At 37.6% G+C, this 22,971-nt stretch overlaps 1 protein-coding gene across 2 annotated transcripts in view; it reads left to right on the plus strand.

Annotated features, from left to right (window-relative positions):
- The window catches only part of KLHL32 (kelch like family member 32), a 122,378-nt gene that overhangs the window by 48,852 nt on the left and 50,555 nt on the right, over positions 1-22,971 (plus strand). For both annotated transcript variants that reach the window (XM_066547511.1, XM_066547512.1), the window contains exon 5: positions 11,034-11,132. In XM_066547511.1, coding sequence (XP_066403608.1) covers positions 11,034-11,132 — 99 coding nt within the window. The remainder of the gene's footprint in view (positions 1-11,033; positions 11,133-22,971) is intronic.

The raw sequence follows: 22,971 nt of genomic DNA on the forward strand, positions 1-22,971 counted from the left end.
AGTGAGCTCAGAACACTCAGCTATTTTTGCTTTGGACTTTAAAATTCTAGATAACCAAACTATTTCTGGAATATCACTACAGCAGTTGTGTCCATTGACGCACTAGTGACGTTTATTAGTTAATTTTGAAAAGGAAGGCTTTAATCCATACTGTGATATTCTGAAGAGTTGTTGGGTTATAAAAATTTAAGGCATCTGCTTCCATATTGTGAATTGAGTATATGGCCTTATGTGGGGGGTTTTTGTTGTTGTTGTTTTTTGGGGTTTTTTGGTTTTTTTTTTTTTTTTGGGGGGGTTGTTTTGTTTTGTTTTGTTTTTTCTTGTTGTTGTTGTTTTTATTTTTAAAGGAAACTAAGTAGAAATAAGGGGGGAAAAAATTAAAGGGGCTATTTTTGTCACCAGCCCAGAAAACAGTTATGCTTTAGCATTGGTCTTGGAGACTAGCACTTGAATTTCTTTGAAAGAAAATTGAGTTTGTTCTGCTTTGGAAAACATTGTTTATTCAAAGATATCTTTGATATCAATGATAAACAGAGATGCCATACTATATTAGTGAATTAGCTACATGACTTGTCATCGGTATCCTTTTCTTTCTTTCAGTTGAAAGCTTTTGTTAAAAATGGACTGTCTTTGATGAAAATGGAAATGTTAGGTACCTGTACATTGTCATATTAGTAATTTAAAACTATAGGTTGATTAAACTCCGGTTAAATTAAAGTATCATTTTAGAAGACGGGTTGTAATTGATTTCTATCTGACCCATCCCATCTGCTGTGATTAGAGGCATTCCCCATCTTTCTGCAAAATTCAAAGTCTAACAAACCTGTGTAAAATACATTGAGAACCTTTGAAAGGATGGATGTGGCTTTTATGTAACCCAGCAAATGACCCCAGGTTGCTTCCAAGATAAAATCGTCAGATCCCTAGGAATTATGTACCTTCTGTCATTGGTCCTTTAGAGACTTTTGAGTCTCTCATTTTCAGGCATAGCCTACTTTGAATAAGTGAGTGGGTTTCCTGAGTCAAATATAGATGTGCACGTATGTAGCTGCTCATACATAGAAGTATGAGCAGCTACATACGTGCTCATAAGGCGAGGCTGGCTCTGTCGTGTCTGTCAGATGCACCAAGTTCTACTTGGATGCAGAGACAGATGAGAAGGATTCTGTAAGAGTTGTTCAAAGATGCCTTTGAAGCACAACTCAGTGAAATGTGCGTCTGAGAATTAGCAAAGTCTGGTTTCCCTTTCATCCTTGGAATTCTCTTCTGGCACTGTGTTTGTATTGAGCATTGCTTGTGGTCTGACTCAGACTGACAGAATCTGAGTGAATATTTCAAGGTAGTGAGTGGGAGTAATCCACAAAGGCTATTAATAAGTAACTGGATTACTCCATGTTTATATCAGAGAGTCCTGAAAAAAGAATTGTCTTTAGCTTGGTTTGCAAGCTCTTCCTGTTTTTTAAGACAAACAAAATCTTTCTCAGTAATCCAACAGTCATTCATGCCAAATATAACCTTATATTGCTCTGAAAATATGAGTATCAAGATGTGAAGTGACTCTTAAAAGTGAAAACCATGAACTTTCTCTCTTCTTTTTTTTTTTTCAGTCATATTTGGCCAAAATGTTAGTTCAAAAAATTGGTGTTTCTCTAAGTAACACTGTGGAACTCCCTAAAATATCCATGTCTAAACAGAGAAGTAATTAGTTGCAGCTTTCTTCTCTTTACTTCTTTAATATAGTACGCTTATATTTGGCACATTACACTTCAAATTGACTGCAGCTTTCTGTGTAAACTAATATGCTGGAGACATCTGGTGGAAATATTTAATATTGCATGATGGCAATATTTGGTGTCTGCAGTTTTTGAAAGTTATTAAAATGAAGAAATTTAATTTTTAGAATGACCATGAAATCTGTAATTCCACTCTGTCATCCTTGCCTCTTTTTGTTAATTTGAAATCTTCCTGCAGACTTCAAATACAACCTTCATCTTCCTGTCCACTTAGGCAGACAGTACCTTATTGTAATTACTGTTGAAAATATTTTGCTTTATAGGAAAAATTGATTGTTCAGAAGAAAAGAATATATCAAAATTCAAATTAAGTATAAATAATATAACTCCAACTGAACTAATCTATAACTATGATCCTTAATAATTACAAAGAAAGAAATTTTGGGACAGAAATCAATAAAAACTGACAAAAGGAATGGCAGTAGACTTTGATTTTGTTCTTTGCATGTATGTTCTCAGTAATACTTCAATAATAAAATCTTCGGGAAAAGATGTCTTAGATATGTTTCATCTTGTCCATAGGCATTTTACTATGTAATCCCCATATTCAGAATTCAGAGATACAGCTCTTCTCCTTTTTAGGTGACTCTTTTCCTGTTGCAGTTGCTGTATCCTTTCTTCCCAAAAGGGCTTTTAGGTCATTCTTTTACTTCATAGCTGGCAGTGGTAAGGCCAGGCAAGAGTCTCAGCAAGTGGATTACTCTCCATTTCTTCTCTCAAGGGCATTTTGTGAGTGTCAGATGTGCCTTGGAAGGGAGATTGATCAAATTACAAATCAATTTACAAACTATATGTTTTAGAATACTCATGTAGAGAAGCAGTTCTAGGCAAAGAGTTTGGAGCTCACAATTCCTGCTGTGAAAATAAGAGCCTATGTCACTGTGTCAGAGACTCATGGGCATTGTTGTCTACTCTTTTTGACTACTTTTTAAAATTTTAACCAATTTGTTAGAAAAAGACGTAATCTTAGAGGAATGGAGTAGCCACTAAATAGGCCAGTGTGGTTGTCTGATAAGTCATGGGAGCACTGGCTTTAATTTGCAGTGGATGATTGTGATCCTAATTCAACAAAAATATAAACTAAGTCCCATGCATACTGAAATGCTTCAGACTTGGATCTTGCTTCTTTTTTAATATATGTTCTATCATATGGCTTTAAGCTATGGTAAAAATATTTTATATTTAGTTAGAATTTTATTTGAGGACTTCAGAATACATTGCAAAAGCAAGTAATCCTTGTCCTTATTTTTTTGCATCACAGGCAGGAAATTAATTTGGGAGAAAATAACTTTCCAAACACAGCACAGGACACTTGTGGCTTCTTAGTACATAATACCAAGTTCTCCTAAGACCTATTTTCCTAAGTGTTTATTCCCCTAAACTCTAAATTTTGTTTTTGTATTAATAGAAATTACATCTTCCCTAATTTCTAATATTATCCTGAATTAGTAAAGCAGAAATTAGTGAGGAAGAATTAGTGAGGAAGCCCTTATACATGAGGCTTTTTATGTTCACCTCTTTCTCCCATAGTGGATTTTGGGGTAATTTGTCCTGTGATGCCTTCTTAGCCCAAGATTAACGCAGCCTTGCTTCCTAACTACGGCATGTTGAAATGTTTCCTTTTATTGAAAGCCACATACAAAGTTGTGCTTACAATGATTCAAAAATAGGCTTTAAACTTTGTTATTAGCATATTTAACAGGTTTTCTTTTACTCACAAAATACTAATGTAGAAGCAGTGTTTCAATAAAGGTAATATCAGTATATTATTCCAGTTGCAAATCTAGAACTTCATTTTATTTCCAGGTATGTTGCTCCCAATATTACTTCAATGCATTTCCAGTGTGATCCTATTTAACTGTTGCCTTTACTTTGTATTCAGTTAGTTTGAAAACTCTCATTCTCCTAACAGCTATTATTACTTTACCAAACATGTTTCAGGTATTGGTAGAATACCATCACGTGATTTTTCAAATTCATGCACACAAACCCCTGGTTAGTTAAAGTATTATCTTACAGCTCCTTTTAAAAATTGTTCATTTAGCTTTGTTATTTCTTTAAAAAAGCCATGAAAGAGTAAAAGATCTTAGATAGTAAAGAAATAGTAGAAATAATTATTATTTCTAAGTACAATTATTTCTCCTTATGATTTCTTGGATTCCTTTGTAGAATCTTGGCTTTCATCTCTCATCTGCTCCCCTCCTCATCTGATGCTGGCAATTTTTCTAGCAATCAACCAGTATTTCATCTGCTATTTTTAGTTAAGACCAGGGTGAGGCAGCTGTCAATATCTTAGTGCTCCTTATTGTGTTGATCCTCTCTTGTGGGTGGAGGTGTATTGCAAAGCTGTATTGTGATGGTTGATTTTCTTGGGTAAGTGACCCACTGCATCCTGTGCACAGCAGTTCCACTGGCTGCTTTCAGAGTAAAATGATTCAATTCAATTATCTGCTGTCCCTAGCAAAAGTGAATTCAGCTCTTTTCTACTGGGGGACAATATGCCAAAGTGATGGATAACTGAATACAACAGGTCTGTGTCTTACTGTAAATACTTAATATAATTTTTCAATGCAATTTCAAAGCAAAAAATATCAATTTGATACTTAGATTTGGACACTTCATTTTTCACTTCTCTCAGGATAATCTTTTTTCTGTATCTAGCAATAGGGGTTACAGCTACTAGGTCCTAGGTTCATAGTTCAGCTGCAGATTGCCAAAAAGGCTTAGACTAATACAGAGATTTAATTAACTCACTTTATGCAGTTCATTGTAGAGAAAATTAAATACTTCACTTTTTTTGCTCTGGACATAAATTTAGCTAGGGACAAGACAGCTTTTCTAGTGCTGAAAGTGATTAAAGTAATGAAACACCTTCCCAAAGAATAGTGAATTTGCTTGGAGTCTTGCTTATCCAAACCCTCTTTAATTACAGTAATGGTACTTAATGGTGGTGTGAAGCTATGTCAGGGGAAGTTCAGGCTGGACATGATGAAAAGGTGGCAGGTCACTGGTACAGGTTCTCCAGGGAAGTGATCATGACACCAAGCTTGTCAGAGTTCAAGGAATGTCTGGAAATGTGTTTAGTTTTGGATAGCCCTGCAATTAGCAGGGAGATAGGACTAGATGATCTTTATGGGTGCCTTCCAAATTGAAATATTCTATGATTTTATGATGTGTATTCTGTGCACTTAACATGGATTTTCTTCTAATTTTCTGGAAAAATATTATGATGCATCAGAGAAATGCTGATCATGATGCTTTCTGGCATTGGCTAGTGAGACATCTGGATTTTGTAGCAAGTGCTACCAAAAATTGTGTGTCAGGGCTTTGGGCAGTTGCCTGCAGGGGACTAGGACTTTCTTTCCTCACTCACTTTTTTGAAACAGCACTTGTCAATGTGCAAGGAGCTCAGTATTCAACTGAATCATGAATGAGCAGGGAGACAGGCAGAAGTGCTATCTGGTTGGGAGTGAAATGCAGTCTAAATTACTTTAAAAGAAAAGTTAAGGTGTTTGATTGCTCTTAAGCACATGGAATGATCTCCATCAGGCAAAAACAACTGATACTTGTGTTTGATGCCTGTCTTGTTTGAAATGCTGATCACTGCAAGTGGAGGTAAGGAGGAATTTTTTTTTTTCATTGGAGTGGCAGGAATCTTAGGAAATTTTTTTCTTGTTTTCTGTGTTAAATTCCATACAGTTTACTTTCTAGAATTTTCTGACAGGGCTGCATCTTTCCTTATTCATGGAAAATAGGATTTAGGAGAACTTGGTATTAAGTACTAAGAAGCCACCAGTGTGCTGTGCTGTCTTTGGAAAGTTATTTTCTCCCAAATTAAATATGGCTGCATGTTTCCTTACTGTCACAGCATAATACTGGGGTATTTTTAATGTGAATCATGCCACCATCTCACTTTTCCATTGTCCCACAAACAGCTGTATGGAAATGAGAAAAATATGGGGATATATGAGTAGCTGGAATGAAAGTGATAAAAGTGCATCTTCAACCTGCAGTTTAGCCTTCTTGGGCCGAAAGTAGCTATTGTTCAGTGTCTTTAAAAATGTGTGGATAAATATAGTGGCCTGCAGTATTCAGGGAATAGAATGTTCTAGTTGTTCTTTCCAGATATAAACCTCATGAGACTCCACAGATGTGACAGTTAATCTGGATCTTACCTTCTCCCTCAGGCTCTAAGTTGATTTGCTGGAAAGGACAGTTTAAGGAGTTTCCTTTTCATTCTTTTTTGGCTGTTATTGCTCTCTTTGCTCGGACCTTAATTTTTTTTTTTTTTTTTTTTTTGGTAGGCCTATAGGGCTTTGTTGGCTGTAGGAGGGTGGGTTCAGGGGGCATTAAAAGAGTAGGAGGACATTTTTTATCTGGACAATGTGGAGGTGAGACCTGAGTAGTTGTTCTTAGGAAAGGGTGGTGGTTCTTTGTCATGGTTTGACACTGGCACAATGCCAGTGCCTCCATGAGAATACCCTCTCCCTGGTTTCTGCTGTGAGATGTGACCAGGAATAAGCAAAGCAGGCTCCCACTTAGGAAAAAAAAAAAAAATTAACTAACCTACAAGGGAAAGGAAAAAAAAAAGGAACACATAAGGAAAATGAAAACTTCACAGATACATCTCCTCCTCCTCCTCACCAAATTCCCAATACAATACATCCCCCAAATCATCGACTCTCGGTCCGGCACCACCCTTCAGAAGACTCAATCCTCAGTTCATCAAGAGGAGAAGGAGTCCTTCTTGTGCCAACGGTGACCTCTTCCCTTCATGTCCATGCTCTCACCACTGAACACGGACCAGAGCTGCTTCTAGGGTCGACTTTTAAGGATGCTTCGTCCCACTCCAAAAAGGCACAGTCTCAACTTTGGGACATCTGTCCCCCCCATATTTTTCACCCCCTGGGGCCGAGGGGTACCCACACCGAACCCTCTTGGTCCTGAGGCATTGCCTCCCCCTAGAATGCAGTCCCTGTATCACAAGGAAACGTGGCTCTGTCCATGGCTACACAAAAAGAGTCCAGCATAAGCTACTCCATCATCTCTTCCACCTGAGTTCTTCTCTATTTTTCTCGTGGCCCATTTCCTCTTATCTCATCTCTATCTCTCTTCTCATTCAGCTCCAGGAGGATTAGCATTCGCAAGGTTTCCATCATCCAAGAAAAGGGTTGAAAATCTGAGGCTCTGTCTGTCCAGAACTCCCATGGCTGCCCTGCCGGGCACCTTCTCACACCCCCCCCTTCTCCTTCTGGGCCGGCCACTATTAAATGTGGCACAAGCACAGGCACAGGCTCTCTCTCTGTCTCTCCTGGGGGTGGGGGGGTGGCTGCCCGATGCCTCTCAGTGCTCCTCCACCCTTCCATCCTGCAGGGGCCTTCCCCTCCCTTCTGTCCAGGGCCCGGCCTACCTCACCCGGCCGCATGGCTGCCCCTGCCCGCCCAGCCCGCAGCCGGGCAGGGGAGCTCGGACCCTTTCCCTGCCCAGAACCCAAGAGAGCCTCCCAGGGGAGAGCCCTGCTTTAACCCCGTGTGCTCAGAGGTGCATCCAATGTCCCAATGACCACATTAGGTGCCAATATTAAAATCTGAGCATCCATTGGCCTAACCACAGCATCCCAGAAAACATATTTCCTGTCAAACCACTACATTCTTATACACTCTGTTGCCACAAGTCTCAAAGAAGATTGAAGAGAGAGAAAAGATACATGATACCAGTTAAGTATTTTCCCATGTTTACCCATTGTCCTAAGGTGTTGGAGGGCATGCAGGTTGAGTTGGGAAAGGAAGAAAGAAATCTTGGGCTAAGAGGGAATAAATTCTAGTTTTGAACTGCTGGCTGGATGGTAAAAATAGGGGGCAGGGTGTTAAGGCCCCTGTGTTTCTATAACAATGGGACTGGTTATAAAATTTCTGTTTCTGCCTTAGTATTGTGCGTTACAAGGTCAGGTTTAATTTACCATTTTCTAGTTCTTGCAATTGAAGAGAAGCTTTCTGCAATATATAAGTGGATAAGTTTCCAGATGGATAAATATTGTATGTCTAAAAATAGTGGATCTAAGAAATTATGTAATCTGCCTTTCTGGATCTTGTGACCTCAGCATTCTGTTACAAACAGACAAATTTTGCATTGCTTCAATCTCTTGGGCTGTGGGTCTGACTGCAGTAGGGACCAGACTGTATTTTATGCATCCTCACAGGGGGGTTTGTGGCATGATGAAGAGTAGAAAGGCAGCTTTGAGGAACAGGTTTCCTGTTTGAAAACAGTCATTGTAAGGGCCAAGTAGTTTGTCAAAGTAAATCAGTTTGCAAACGAGCAGTATGTCAGGCATGATGGCTTAAGAAAGGAAGTTACTCATGTATCCCAAGATCTGCCTGTTGTGTGCAGGGAAAAGGTGCTTAAGGGGATTTTCTTGGGTACCATCATATGCCAGAAATTGAAAGTATAATGGAAATTAACCCCTCAAAATAAGGATTGGATACAGGGGTGATTGTAAGGTGCAGCCAGGTGCAGTACCTGAATTGCATCTAATGTAAAAATACTACAGCAGCCAGTCTAATATAGCCTGTGTCATGAGAAAGCACATTCTTCACTGGTGAAGGCTGCAGTTTTTGTCTGAATTTGATGAGTCCAAATTACTCTTAAGTTTCTGCTGCAGTAATTATGCCTCATAATGCCTGGGCTGAGGATGGATTACAGAAAATGATTAAGCTTCTCTCTATTTTTTCACACTAAAATTTAAGATGAATTTTGAAGTTATGAATCCAAAGTAGACCTTAGTTTCACTCTCCTTAATTTGCAATAAGCATCATTCTTTAGACCTCAGGTCAATTGTTTTGAGATTAAGAGAAGCAGAGGAGAGTCAGTCACTGTACTGGTGGTGTGCATTTGGTGGTATTTATGTGCATTTACTGTTAGTACTGACCTGGAAGGCCTGTATGACATATAAACACCTATGCTGGTAAGTAATAAAAACCAAGCAATTGCTTTAGTGTATAAAAGCTCAAAGGTGTGGGATTATTGTGAATTACCCCAGTTTCAGTAGAAGGAAGGCTTGCAATATTTTCTTCCTTCTTTACTTATAATTTTCTTTTCTTGTGGATTTTACCAGCCTGCAGTTTCCCAATGGTGAACATTTAGCATAGGTGAGTTAGTATTTCTTGCCTATATCCAAATGAGTATTGAATAAAAGTTCAGATAGTTCACTTTAAAGCAAAGTTTTGTGAAAAGGTAATCTAGATTTTCTTCCCTTATCTTGGGAAGCACAAAAGTGATTCTGTTTTCTCAGTAGAATATAGCTTGCATGGTAAGGAGGGCTGTAAAAATGGAAGACCATGTAGGAAATACATCTGCCACCTTGATATGAACTTTTGTTGTTAACTTTGTGCAAATAATCTCTAGACAGTAGCCAGCCACCCTCCTTGCCTCTTGTCCTACTTCTTATCTCTGAGTGCTATTAGTATTATTTGTAAATGGATTGCTGTAGCTTTAAAATACATGAATATTATCACAGTTAGATTTAGTTTGTCTATGCCTACAAGGTACTAATCTGCTAAGGGTTCTGGTTCTCTGGCTGACACTTAGTAAGTAATGTGCCAGAGGATGGCAGCTTCCTCAGTGTCAATCATGTCTGAATGAAAAACACTGCAGGGTCTATACCAGCTTGTTTAGTCTGACCTTGAGTTCTCACTTGAAAATACTTGAGAGTGACATGCTTTTATTTTTGTTTGTTTGTCTTTAATATCTGTGTCTGTTGGCGATATTTTTGTTACTGAAATCCATCCTAACTTTCTATTCAGCTACCTCTCATCATTCATCACAACCTCAGTAGCACCAGCCAAAAACCTGGAATGTGCTGGGCCTGCTTGTTGTTTACAGTAGGATCCTTACATGAATTTCTGGCTAGATAAAGAACCTTCATGTTTTATATAGTATGTAAATGACATATAATGTTCACTTAAAACCTAGTATTAATAAATGTAGTGATTTTCACAAGCATTAAGGATTTCATATGTTGCCAGAACTCAATGTAAATGAGTTCTTGGTCTAAGCAAGGGTCAATCGCCTTCTTTCCTCCTCCTAATATATCCATTATGTTGGAGATATTCTGTGGTTTTGCTTGAAGAAATGCATACACTTTTTTTTCATTTCCCTCAAAAATAGTTAAAGTACAAAAGATGCAGTTGAGTATCCTTCCTTTTGTTTTCCATTTTCCTTATTCCACTGCACTTGAGGTATACAAATGATGCTGTGAGATGAAACTGAATTGTGTGAGCAGAAAGAAAAGACTCTGAAAGCAAGCTTTGCTTCCCTGTGGAGCAGTGAGAGACTGACCTCATGTGGTGTGAAACCAAAGTTGCCAGGGGAAGTACAAGGATAAAATTTAATATAGCAAGCAGCTTTGAAAATTTAATTTTTATCATGCATTTCTGATTTTTTTTGATGTTGTGCTACTTAAAAGATTTTAATATAGATAGTTTGTAGTCTGATTGCTAATAAGAAGCTGACCAGTGTCCATATTCCCAAAGGCATTTTTGTGTCCCAAAAGGGATGCTCTAACAAGCTGACCCCAAGACAGCGGTCTATGAGCTGTGGCCCAATTATCCTTACTGCTGCCTGTACATGATTTTAATTGAAATGAGTAGGAGTTTCATGTGAGCAAGTAACTGAATAATCAGTCTTGGTTTCCATGCCCTCTCTGGCACTTCCCCAGCAACATGCTCATTGTGCTTTCAGAGCCCTGCTCTCTAAAATGAAGACCGTGGTTAGGAAAATTATAAAGTGGTGCCATGCAGAATAGGCAGGGTGTTCCTAGTCTGTATTTGTTTTACATGCATGAATAATATTATTAGTGAAGACTTCAGAGTCAATTCTGTTGGTCTGATTCATCAGTATATGTGGAAGGATCTAAGTATACAGATAACAAAAGGAGCTTCTGTTATTTTGAAAAGTCTCCTTCTTAAACAGCACACAGTTTCAAAGGTTTTAGGGGGTATTGTGACTTTGGGACTATCACAGGAAAAAGAAAATAACAGAAAAAAAGGTTAAAAATCATTTGAGAAATTCAGATGAACTTCAGAAAAATCTGTCCCTATTCTGTAAAGACTTCCCTATATGATTTATTGTATTCTGTTCTTTATGTTGACTTAAATATCTGAAATAACAAAGGTCTTTAATATATTCTACAAGTACCCTAAGTACATCTTCCAGATGACAAACTTTCCATTTTCTTCTTTACAGATCCTCTTGGAACCAGGGGTGATACAGGACGTCCTAGCAGCTGGGAGTCATTTGCAGCTGCTGGAGCTTCTCAGTTTATGTTCTCACTATCTCATTGAGGTGAGGCTTTTTGGCCTGATCAGCTGTTTCTGTTTGATACACTTTTGTTTCAAGCCGAATTTCAATAGGAGACTATTAGTACAATACTTGGTATAATCTAAATGGAAAAAACGGGATTTCAGATCTGCCTTTTGGGTGTAATTTGGGTTTCAGTTTGTGGCCGATGCTTTATCCCTCCATCCATTTGGTCCATTTCATTCCTGAAAGCAAGAATGGTCCACAGCACATGATTCCCCCTTTTACCAGGGAATTTGCCTTCTTCTACTTCAGTGTACTAAATGTGAAGATATTTCCCTATTAGGATCATGAGTATTGTGACAAATTCAGATGTGTAATTCACAACAGAATATTGACATTTATTCCAGGGCACTACAACCTCTCACTGAAGGAACAGGGCTTGTTTTAATGGCACCTTATTCTCAAAGAGCCTTATGCCTGTAATGCCAATGCCTTTATCAAACAAAAAATTTGAGTTGTGGTAAAGATTTTTTTTTTGTGCTTGTCTTGTATAGGAAATGGTAGCAAGAATGATGGTAGGATGGTAGCAAGAACACGGCTTTGACGGGTATCTGTGAAAAGCCTTCTAAAAATAAAATGGCAATAGCAGTTCTACAGAACTGTTTGCTCCTCTCAGTAACTTTTCATCACTGTTTCTGAAATGGGATGTGTTAACTGCACCCGGGCAGCACTTGGGCATGGAGATGCACATCAGCACAGTGCACAGTGTAACTGCCTTTGAGCAGTGGGAGTGTGCTTGGCAGCATGCTGAGCTGCTGAGCACCAGGGGCATGCAGCATCTCGTGCTAAGAACTTCAGGATGTACTTGAAGGCTTTGTGTCTTACAGAGAAAGAATCTGTTCTTTGAGTTTTAACCTTAGGAAACCCTTCAAAATGTATATTCAGATAATAAGTTAGTATTAATTTGTGCTTTATATTTAATTGATTTAATTTTTTGTTTAATTGATTAGAAAGTTAAAGGAGCTGACAGAGGGCTGAAATTGGTCTAATTTTTTTTTTAGCAATGCAGGAAGAGATTTAATTTTTCTGAGAAAACAGGCATGGGTTGTGATGGGAAAGATGATTGGTTTGAGAAATAAGAACTGCAAGATACCAAATAAGCCACAAAACTATTTGACCTACTGATTGTCAGGCAGGCATGGGAAGGGGTTACTGTAATGAGAAAGATACAAATCTAACACTGGTAGTCATATACATGTATTTAATGGTCCTCAAACACACCAGTCAGTGTGAGTATGTCTTTGATGCTTATGTTGCTCTTACTTTGTCAGAAATTGAACTAAAGAGATTATTACAGCAAAGAAGCTACAGAAAATATTAAAGAGTAGGAAAAAGGTTGTTTGTTGTCCTCATCAAGTGGGGATGTGAGAGGATATAGGTATATACTCAACATAAACCCTTATGCTAACTTTTTCTGTTTAGGCTAAACTAAAACTTCTTTTCTATTACCTGTGTTGAGTAGCCCCTGGTATTTATAGCTGTTCTCTTAATACTTAACCACAGAATAGCACCACCTTAATACTTTTAATCCAAAGACCATTGCAGGGGAAAGACAGACAACTACAGAGTTAACAGTGCTTTGAATCTCGTCCTTAATGTGCAAGCTGTAGTCAATTATTTAGAAATAGATTGCTAATGAATTTTTAAAAAAATGAATCAACCCCAAAATCACACTAGCCCCATAAATAAACCCCAACACTTTGGAGTTAGTAAATATTTCTTCCAAATGACTCTGTAATTAACAGAGCGGTAAAAGTTTTCTGGACATGACAGTCAGAGAAACCTTTAGGTTGGAAAAGCCCTTTAAGATGAAGTCCAACCACAAAATAACTTGGAAAAGAATCAGAGGTGTTTTAATTCCTCTCCTTGTTGATCTCATGTCTTTTGATGCATTTTGTCTCATGCATATGTTTATTTGCATGTTTTTTTTCATTTCTACAACTTAGAAGATTACTGTGTCTTTCATGAGTCATAGAAACCACAACTTTGTGGTCCGCAGTTGCTGTGGGATGTGTGAAAGATGTGAAAAAGCACTGTTGTGCCTTGAATAGTGTGCCAGGGTAGGACAACTGGAGCTACACTGTGCTAAAAATAAAGAGGAAGTGGGACTCGGTGTCCAGATTTACAGTAGTGGAGGTGGGGAATAAGGTAGTGGACGAAGGGGAAAAAAGAGGAGAGTATGTGTTGGAAGACAGAAAGCAGTGCAAGTTCTGTAACCTATTTTTGAATCAGGGTCTCATCATAAAGGTTTGGAATCTGCCTGCACGTCTGTGAGGTGGCTGTAGCTTATACCACATTGGGATTTGGGCGGTGTTTTACTCTTTTTACAGTATTTTTTTACCAACTTCACCTCAGCAAGGCATAAATGTAGACAGATCTGCAGTCTGAATAGGTCACAGTAAGAATTTACCTGTCTTGTTTGTATGGTTGCAGTCCATGCAAGTAATCAGCCTTGAGTGGTTGCTGCAAGTCTTTTTAACAGAGGTCAGCAAGGTACTGCATGTTAAAACTGTGATATGTTTCAGGTCCAAACTAATTAAATCAAATATCTGTTTAGGTTCTACATATTACTGTGGGACTTTAAAAAAGAGCTCTTGCTTTATTTTAGTACTATCTACAAATAAAATCCAAGTAGATAAAGGAGGCTTCCTTAAAACCATTAATCCTCTCTGCAGTTGGTAACTGGGGTATCTTGTCACCCCATGTGCTGTGATACAAATGCTGGAAAAGGAATAGTGCTTGCCCTTTCCCTTCTCTCTGATGAATGAGTGTGCCAGAGTTGTTCATTTACAGTGCTACTGACTTTCTTTCATGCTGTTTTGAATTGTTCAGATATCATGAACTTAGCTTAGTTTAGCCTGAATTCAGGAAATACGGTGTGTGGGATCTAGCTGTCATTTATTGTTGTGTAATGATGACACAAAGTTTTAACTTGTTAGGATTGTCTTTAACTGTTTTGATTAGACCAAGCTTTTCCTGTGTGAGTGCTGCTCTTATTGTTAGCACTTGTTCCAGCTCTTCTCTAGATGTTCCAGCCTGGCAGTTCATTGGAACTGTCTTGAATGCTTTCATCTCTTTTTGATACTTTTATCTGGGACTTGTAATAATGCCATGCATTTCAATAAGGATGGGGTTTTTTTGCTACAAATGCAATTGGCATTACCTGTTCATGTATCTGTTTCAAGGCACATTGGTAGTCTATGAGATTCCAAAAAATACTGTAATGATCTGATTCATCTAAGGTGATTGCTGAAGTGTCTGATTGTCAAGAATTATTTCTAGTTCACTGAGGACAGAATAATTTCCAGCCAATGCTGACTTTTATATTGACTGGTCTTTAAGGAATTTCCTCTTGGTTGTCTCAGAATAAACAAAATGTTATTTTAACTATGACAGATCCTCTTTTTTACAGACTAAACAGCTTAGAGGACTTTAATATTTTGATGAATTAAAAAAAATTCTTTAACAAATTGTTTAAATTGTATTTATGGCATTTTTTAAAAAGAGTTCTCAATCAAAGGAAAGACAGGAAAAATGAGAGGAACATTTTCTCCCTACCCTCAATTAGGCAATGCAGTGGAGGTTTCTGACAACACTGCTAGTTTATTAAATGCATTTTATCATCTATAAACTTCTCATTATCAAACGTTCTGTGGCATCTAATGTTGATTCAAAATTTTCATTTGAAAACTCATGCTCATTTTAGATTTGATAATTCACTAGTTTTCATTTTAAAACTATGGTTTTATGGTAAATAATATTTTTATGGTAAAATATTATTATGGTAAATAATATATTCTTTATTTGCAAACAGAGAAATGCCCAAGTATTCCTTACTTTTGGTCTTAATTCCAGCTTTGTGTAGTGCAGACTTCTCCCACCACATCAGCATTGTCATACCTTGAAATATGATTATTCCACAACTGCTGCTGTTTGGGGGTTTTGTTTCTAGCTTCATTTGTAGAAGGGGACTCTTTTGAAGCATGCTGATGTATTTTATCTGAGATCCATACATATTCATGAATCTCTCATGTCATCTGCATAATTCTCAGGTACATTAAACATTGAAACAAGGCTTGTAAGAGCACACATCTGTCTCAGGCTGAACAAACGGTAAGGCAATGCATTTTCCTTAACTGCTGCAGAGGTGTGGGAGAGCTAAAGACTTGAACTTTGTGTACCTTCAGTGGCACTAAGGTCTGTGATCACTCACACAGCATTTGCTTGCAGCGTGCACATCCAGTTCTCTTAGGTTCTTGTGTCCCAAGTTCCTCCTCCAGCTCAGGTTGATTGTCAGTTTTGGCTGAGGTTTTTCAAAGAGGGCTAATGCAGAGAGCTGCAGCCAACAGGCAAACTTTGAAATATAACAGGAATGGGTTATCTGAATATCTCCTTTGCCTTTTAAAAGTGGACCATATTTGTCATATGATATAGGAAAAAGCAAGAGATAAGTAGTTAAAGGCATTAAATGTGGTGGCCATCTGAAAAGGGACTTTTTAGATGGAACTGTAGAGGACATGGTATTAGGTAATGTGTTTGTAATGACCTATTTTGCACTTTAAAGCTTGTGAATGTTTTTCTGAAGGGTACGTGACAACTTTATTCTTATGCAAGAGAATAAATGTGTTAAAACATTTATTCAGAACATAAAAAATGTTTGTTTCATGAGTATGTTTGAGTTACATAACTGGTTGTAGATCTAAGAAATTTTGTCTTTTTCCTCAACTGTTTGTGTATTCAGTACCAGAGAGCCACAAACTGCAAATTATTTCAACAATCAAAGAGTTTTGATAAGGAGGGAATGCTATTGAGCATATAAGTTTTTAATGGAATTTCCTTCTACTGATCAACAACAGCTCGGTATTGTATGTGTAGTAATTGGTTTTTAAAGCAGAGGTTGATTTCCACTGGCATTCAGGGATCTGGAATATTGGACTGCCCATAATTGAAATCTCAAAGCTAAGTGATTTTTATGTATATTCTGAAGTACAATATTTTTTTTTAGTGGAGTTCTAGGTACATCCTAAATTACAGTCAAGGTATGATAGTTGTGGGTGAGGAATTTAGAAGTTGCAGAGCAATCCAAAGCAAAGCTTAGACTCATTTCTGAGAGGCAGGATGTGGCATTACTGTTAGATTGCATGTATCCCTTTAATTTTCTGCTGCCAGATTAGGCACCTTTTGTGAAGAACAAATTAAGTTTACACAGTGGATAGAGTCAGGGATATAATTTATGTTATGTATATTGGTTGGACAGTGGCATAGTTTCAGTACAGACTTATTTGAAGTGACTGTACTTGTACCTAATTCTGGAAATGATTTCTTATTCTCATAGATCCTTAATTCTGGAAATGATTTCTTATTCTCATAGCTCCTATGAGGAGCAGGTATGGTAGACATGAGCAGTGATGATCCTGATTGCCACTGAAGTTATTCTGACTTGTAAAAATTCTTATTGGGATCCTAAATGTTTTTTGTGTCAGGTGAACTTGAAGCTTTGATGCCAATTCCCCTCTTAGTTTTAAGTGCTTTAGTTTCCCTGCTAAATGGTAAATGTACCAGATTACTTTTTAGAAGCTTCATGACTTTAAATGGAACTCTGCTTGCTTGCTACTGATGTCAGTCATGCCATCTTTGAAGACAGCTAATTTAAGATAAAAAGAAAAGAACATTTTAGGTGAGTGACTAAAATAAGCCTGGGCCCAGCATCATACAACAGCAGTCAACTGGAATTTTCTTGGAACTGCCTCTGTGCTGTCCTGCTCTAGATTCTTATATACAAAAGTAGACAGTGAGGAGGATCAGACCTGGGATACAAAATAAGGTTAATCAACTGACAAATCCTTCTGGAATAATTCATAGTAATAATTGAAGCAGGCAAATTGTCTTGGGTAGGGGCATTTGATTTTTAACCTTCTACTCTAATGGTCAGTTTAGGCTTAAAGAACAAATTTTTTCCTTGGTGTACAAATTCCTAATGATCTAAATATTTTCTTCTTCTAATTTTAAACTATCTGAATGTGTTGTAGATTGAAATATGTTACTGTTTTTAAACAGAAGAAGCTACAAATGAATTTGTGTGTGGCTTAAAAGGAGTGTGCATTGTTTATGTATGTGGGTAAGCCAGAGCTTCAAAGCTATTTATTTTTCTTAAACCAAACTTCTCCATTTGGAACGGTGCCAATGACAATCCCAACTTTCACTAAGATAAACTCCTTCAGAGATGAATTAATTCGTACAACAGAGATTGAGAGCATCACCTTTGTATTGCTAGAAGCCCCAGATCAGTTGGGATTTTAGCTCCTGGGTTTTTCATATAGAGCGAATTAAACTGCTGGAAAGAAAATCTAAAGGTCATCTAGAAACCAAGGCTTGCTTTTTTTAACTAATACTGAGTTTTTAATCTAAGTACATGCATGCACACTCTGCACGCTCCCCTCAATCCCCCAGAATTAGTCACCACCAGCAAGCTTAAGTCTACCAACTTTATCCTGTGGTGAAGTAACCTTCCCATGCTAAGAATACAAAGTAGACAAAAATAATGTCTTACATTTCCCTGGTTTTAAGTGTTACACAACCAGTTGTTGCTGTGCTAGCCTGCTATTTTTTGAAGGAGCAAGTTTTTTCAGCTGTTGTCATTGAGCTATTGATAGTCATTAGAACAGTTCTTGGGACAAAACTCAAAAATAACTTGGGGATTTTTTTTCTGTTATCTCTTTAATATACTGATACATTACAGAGATAATAATCTATATATATGAAACGTGGTTGCACTAGTGAGGATTCCAACTTAAAATGAGACTCAGAAAAAAATGATGGTGTTTTTTTTTTTCCATTTTTCAGTTGGTATCAGTGAAGAAGTTGAAAATATACCAAAGTGACAATACCCAGTCACTTTGAATCCCATTCTTACTGTAATCCACTTGCTGCTATTTATCTGCAGTGCGTATTGAAACTGATGATGGATGCGTAAAAAAGTGATGCTGCAGCATCTAGGTTAACTATTGCTGGCAAGATCAAAGCTCCCAAGCTGTCTAGGTAGTTGTATGGATACACATTGCCAGTCCTCTGCAGCACAGTTACAGGAGAGGTCACAAGTTGGGAGGGGACAGTTAGTGCTGGATCTGCCATCTCTTTGCAGGTTCTGTCCCAAAGGGCAAGCGGCTTTAGTGTGTGTTTTAAATAGGAGCAGGGAAGCTGTATTGCTTCACAATTTCCCTCCCTGCCCTTCTCATGTTGTCATTTTAGCCAGTGTGGACTCTTTAGATGACCTTTTTGTCCATCATTCCCTGAAAGATTTCTGCTTCTGGAATCTTTCCAGTATTTTTATAAAGCTGTAAACAGTGGCTGATGAATGCCAGAATGCTTAGTGTACAAAATTCTTCTTTGGTTTTATTGCCATCTGATCGATACTAATGTTTTATGTTCTTCCTGTCCCTCCCTGTCCTCAGTGTATTTCACTTTAAATTCTCCTTACAAGTTGAGGCAGTTTGGATGCACTTCCAAAGTGGAAGCATTTGTAACTGGGTAATGCAGCTATCTTTATCTGCTTGTGTTTTCAGCGACATGTCCACTTAGAGGTCTGGAGGAAAATTTTGTTTATTGCAAGAAATGACACCCAGAATGGCTGAACTGGACTTGAAATAAGGCAGTCGGGGCCCTTCCTACCCGGGCCTGAGCAGCAGGTGGCAGTGTGAGTCCATAACAGTTTCAGCAGAGAAATTCAAGCTAAAATCAGAAAAAATGAAAAGAAAAATTATTTATTTTTACTCCGTATTAGTCTTCTGACCTAATCAGTAAAAAAGTCATTATTCACACAACACTGGGCAATATGCATTGTAATTTTTAACAAATAATAGGAAACTGTTAATGTTTTCAAAGGAAATACAGTTCTGTCTTGTGCAGCAATGGTCATTTATCACTGCACTTTGTGAAATCACTCATTTGTTCTAATTTGAATGTAAATGACTCTAAGGTTTTACAAATAAGGTGACAGACTCACATAAATGTAATTGCAGGGTTCATCTCTCTCTTTTTATATATCACTCATTAAGTTATGAATTAAATACATCGTATTAAACCAGGGGCATGTCCAATGATGATATTGTAATGGCAAATTACTCTATGCTATTAGAGGTGTATTTTTTATTCATGGACATTAATTTGTCATTAAGCGGCATTAGTTTAGCACTTTTATGTGGAAGACGTGACCTGAAAGAGGAGACTCACAGCTCTAATGTGAAAGAAGAGGAATATAGGCACCAGACATAGAGAGGGGTTTATTACCTCCTGGAAAAAAAAAACCTTTTCTCTGTTTCTTCCTGGAAATAAACAGAGAAAAATTTTACTTAAATTTGTTTTCATCTAAAGCACTTTGAGTTGTATTAAGCCATTTTAGTGAAGGTATTTCTGAAACAAGAAAATCCTTTGATTTTAAAGTGTTATAAAATATGGGAAAAGCCAGAATGCTAAGTATGAAATGGTGACTATAAATCATTTGTAACCTATGAACCTGAAGAGAACACTAGACTTGAAGTGAGTTACAATCTGATTTTATCTCAGAAGTATCACTGTGGTAGAGAGCTAATTGTTCATCTTTTCTTTCATCTATACAAGCTTATCCGAAATAGAACTGATATTTTTCATTCTTCATTATGAAGTAAATAGCTTTTACCTCTTCTCTACTCTATTTTTAGGTACACTATTATTATTTTCATGGGAGTCACTTTCAAATTCTAAATGAAATGGCAAAACCTTTCTTAAGAAAATGAATGAGAAAATTTATTATTTAATGGAATTTTAGGAGGCAACTTAGCACCTGAAATATTAGGCTAAGGAAAATAGTGAATGATTCAGTCTGCTCTATCTTTAAAAGATGTCAAAAAGACCTTGTAAATTTAATTTTAAGTTTTCAGTCAGTTTGATAGAAGAGACTTTCAAAACCTTGTTTATTTAATGGTGAAAAAGGACTGAAGTAATGAAGATCCAAGTTGATACATTCTCCAATTATGCAGTATTTGCATTTTAGTCTTTTTTGTAGACTATCTCTCATTAAAGACATAAGAAATCTGAACTTGATACAAACCTATGTATTAGGCAGTTGATACCCTGACCCACCATTTCTTATGTTTTTCTGATGGCTTAATTGTTACTACGTGATCCATCTACCTGAACTGCTGACAACATACTCAACTAATTGTGCTAGTTAAGAAGAAGGATTTATAAGGAAAATAACCTAAGCCCACATTATGTATAAGTAGCTTTAGAAATAGAAGTATTCCAGATTATCATCTCTTTTTAATTACTGTTAAATACTGTTAAACCATTTGTGCTTATAGGGGACCACAAAGAAAGAAACAAGTTCCATATAAGGCTGTTGATGTTTTCCAGTAGATCTTGTAGCAGCAGTAGATGAAGCAGCATTTTAACACATTCCATCATTTATGGTATTTTGTTTGCACAAGTGCATTAGTAGAATTTGTATTTTGCTTCAGATTAGTGATGTAGACTGACTCCATTTAGAATAAAGAGACCCTTCTGGTCCAAGATATTGAATAGGCCTTGAAACCAGAATGAATATAAATGTATACATGCTGTAATGACTTACTGAATCTTCAGCCAGTATGATCAGAGCTTTAAAAGTTATAAATTGTCCTCATTCTTCTCACTAATTCTAAAAATTAAAGATCCACGCTTAAAGATTAGTGGCATCAACTCTATTAACCATCAGTAATATCCCATGACTGTGCTATTTCAAACATGAAAAACATCAGAAATGCCCGTAACTTCATTCACCTGTTTTCTTGTGTAATATATTCAAAACATCTGTTTATTAATTTGGAGGAAATTTTTGCTAAATTTCCCATCTGTTTAATCAGTTTTATGGAATTTGTGATTTCTGTCACAGAGTGTCTAGCTGTATAAGCAGTATTAGATCTTGAACCAGGACTTTTATTTAGAGTTCAGTAGGAACTGAACTGGTAACACATAGAATTCTTCCTCCTTGTAGAATGTTTTCTCCTTGATAATTGGAAGCACTGTCTATTCTAATTATGTAAGTAAAGGGCCTTGAGCTTCCATGGCATCTCAGCACACCTGATTATCATGGGAAAGTATTGTAGTAACCTCAGGTATGTTCAGTTGCCAGTGGTCACTAGGATTGGAAATCCAACTGACTTGGAATGTTGTGGACATGAAAAACACCAGGGGGACAGGCCTACTGTCATACACCATGCCCCAAATCAGTGTTTATATGTATTTGTATTTGGGTTTGCCTGCCTCTCAGTATTTTTACTCATATTTGAAGCATTACCATCTTTGTGGGGAACTGAAGTATGTAGGAAGTACATGTATGCAATGATGATGTCCAGGACCCCCAAGACTACTATTGAAAGTTTACTGTAACCAAACACTTGAAATTATTTGACTTTCCTAGGTACTATTTTGAGTCTTAACTTCCATGTATTCCTAGTCAAGTTCTGGACTCACATTGCACCATTCAGCCCTGGACCAAAACTTGTTAAACAGGTTAAAAAAATTCTTGAAAAGGAGCAAAGCAAGTAGCAAAAATGATCAATATATAAATATTTTGAGGTGGGAGAAAACAAACAGTATTAGACATATGTAACCTTTTATAAGCTGTTGGTAGGGTTTTGCTTATAAGTGTGGTTGAAATCTTTTAAATTTGAATGTTTTAGCAATGTTTCTTACTGAAATTCCTATTTGAAAAGGACCAACTTTTATAACATTGCATGGAACAATCATTGGCTAAAAACTTCTTTGGTAAGCTGTAGTTAATTTTTGAAAGCAGTGACTTTTCTGCAGAAGTACATTCTTTTTGAAGCAACTCAGCTATGTCTTATTTTTAAATGCCCTTCCAAGGTTCTGTGAAAGAGTGTTACAGAATGGGTCAGGTTGGAAGGTAATGTGGTGGGTTGTCTGGTCCAACCTTCCTGCCCAAGCTCGGTCATCCTGCAGCACAGGGCACAGGATTGTGTGCAGACAGTTCTCAAATATTTCCAGTGATGGAGACTCCACAACCTTTCTGAGCAACCTGTTCCAGTGCTCAGTCACCTGCACAGTACAGAAATTTTTCCTCCCATTCAGGTGGAACTTCCTGTGAATCAGTTTGCGTCTGTTGCCTTTTGTCCTATTGCTTGGCACCACCAGGAAGAGCTTGGCTCCATTCTCTTGGCACTATCCCTTCAGATATGTTGTTGAGGTCCCCTCTCAATCATCTCTTCTTTAGGCTGAACAGGCCCAATTCCCTCAGCCTTTCCTCATAATAGAGATGCTTCAGTCCCCTAAACATCTTTGTAGCCCTTTTCTGGACCTGCTCCAAGAGCTCCATGTCTCTCTATCTCTCTGAGGAGCCCAGGACACAGCTCTCCAGATGTGGCCCCACCAGGGCAGAGTAGAGGGATAAGATCACCTCTCTTGACCTGCTGGCAATGGTCTTCCTAAAGTACCCCAGGACACCGTTGGCCTTTTTGGCCACCAGGACACACTGCTGGCTCATGGACAGCTTACAGTCCGCCAGGACTCCCAGGTCCTTCTCTGCAGAGCGTTGCTTTGCTTCATTCTATTATGTTTAAAGGGAAATGCTGGAAAGGTGCCTTTCAAACACCACAGGATTGAAGTCCTGGCACGTATCTGTAGTTGTGAACACTTAAAAACTGAGCCTACAATGAGTTGTTCAGCTTATAAAGGTGGTGTCTTTAAAGTGAAATCTTGAAGTCAGTGAGAATTTTGTCATTTGGTTGTATTAAATGTAAGGTGCATTGATTAAATGTTTTTATCTTCTCTGTGGAAAAAAAAAGGC

Source organism: Molothrus aeneus, chromosome 3, assembly GCF_037042795.1.
Source record: "Molothrus aeneus isolate 106 chromosome 3, BPBGC_Maene_1.0, whole genome shotgun sequence".
Taxonomy (NCBI): Eukaryota; Metazoa; Chordata; class Aves; order Passeriformes; family Icteridae; genus Molothrus; species Molothrus aeneus.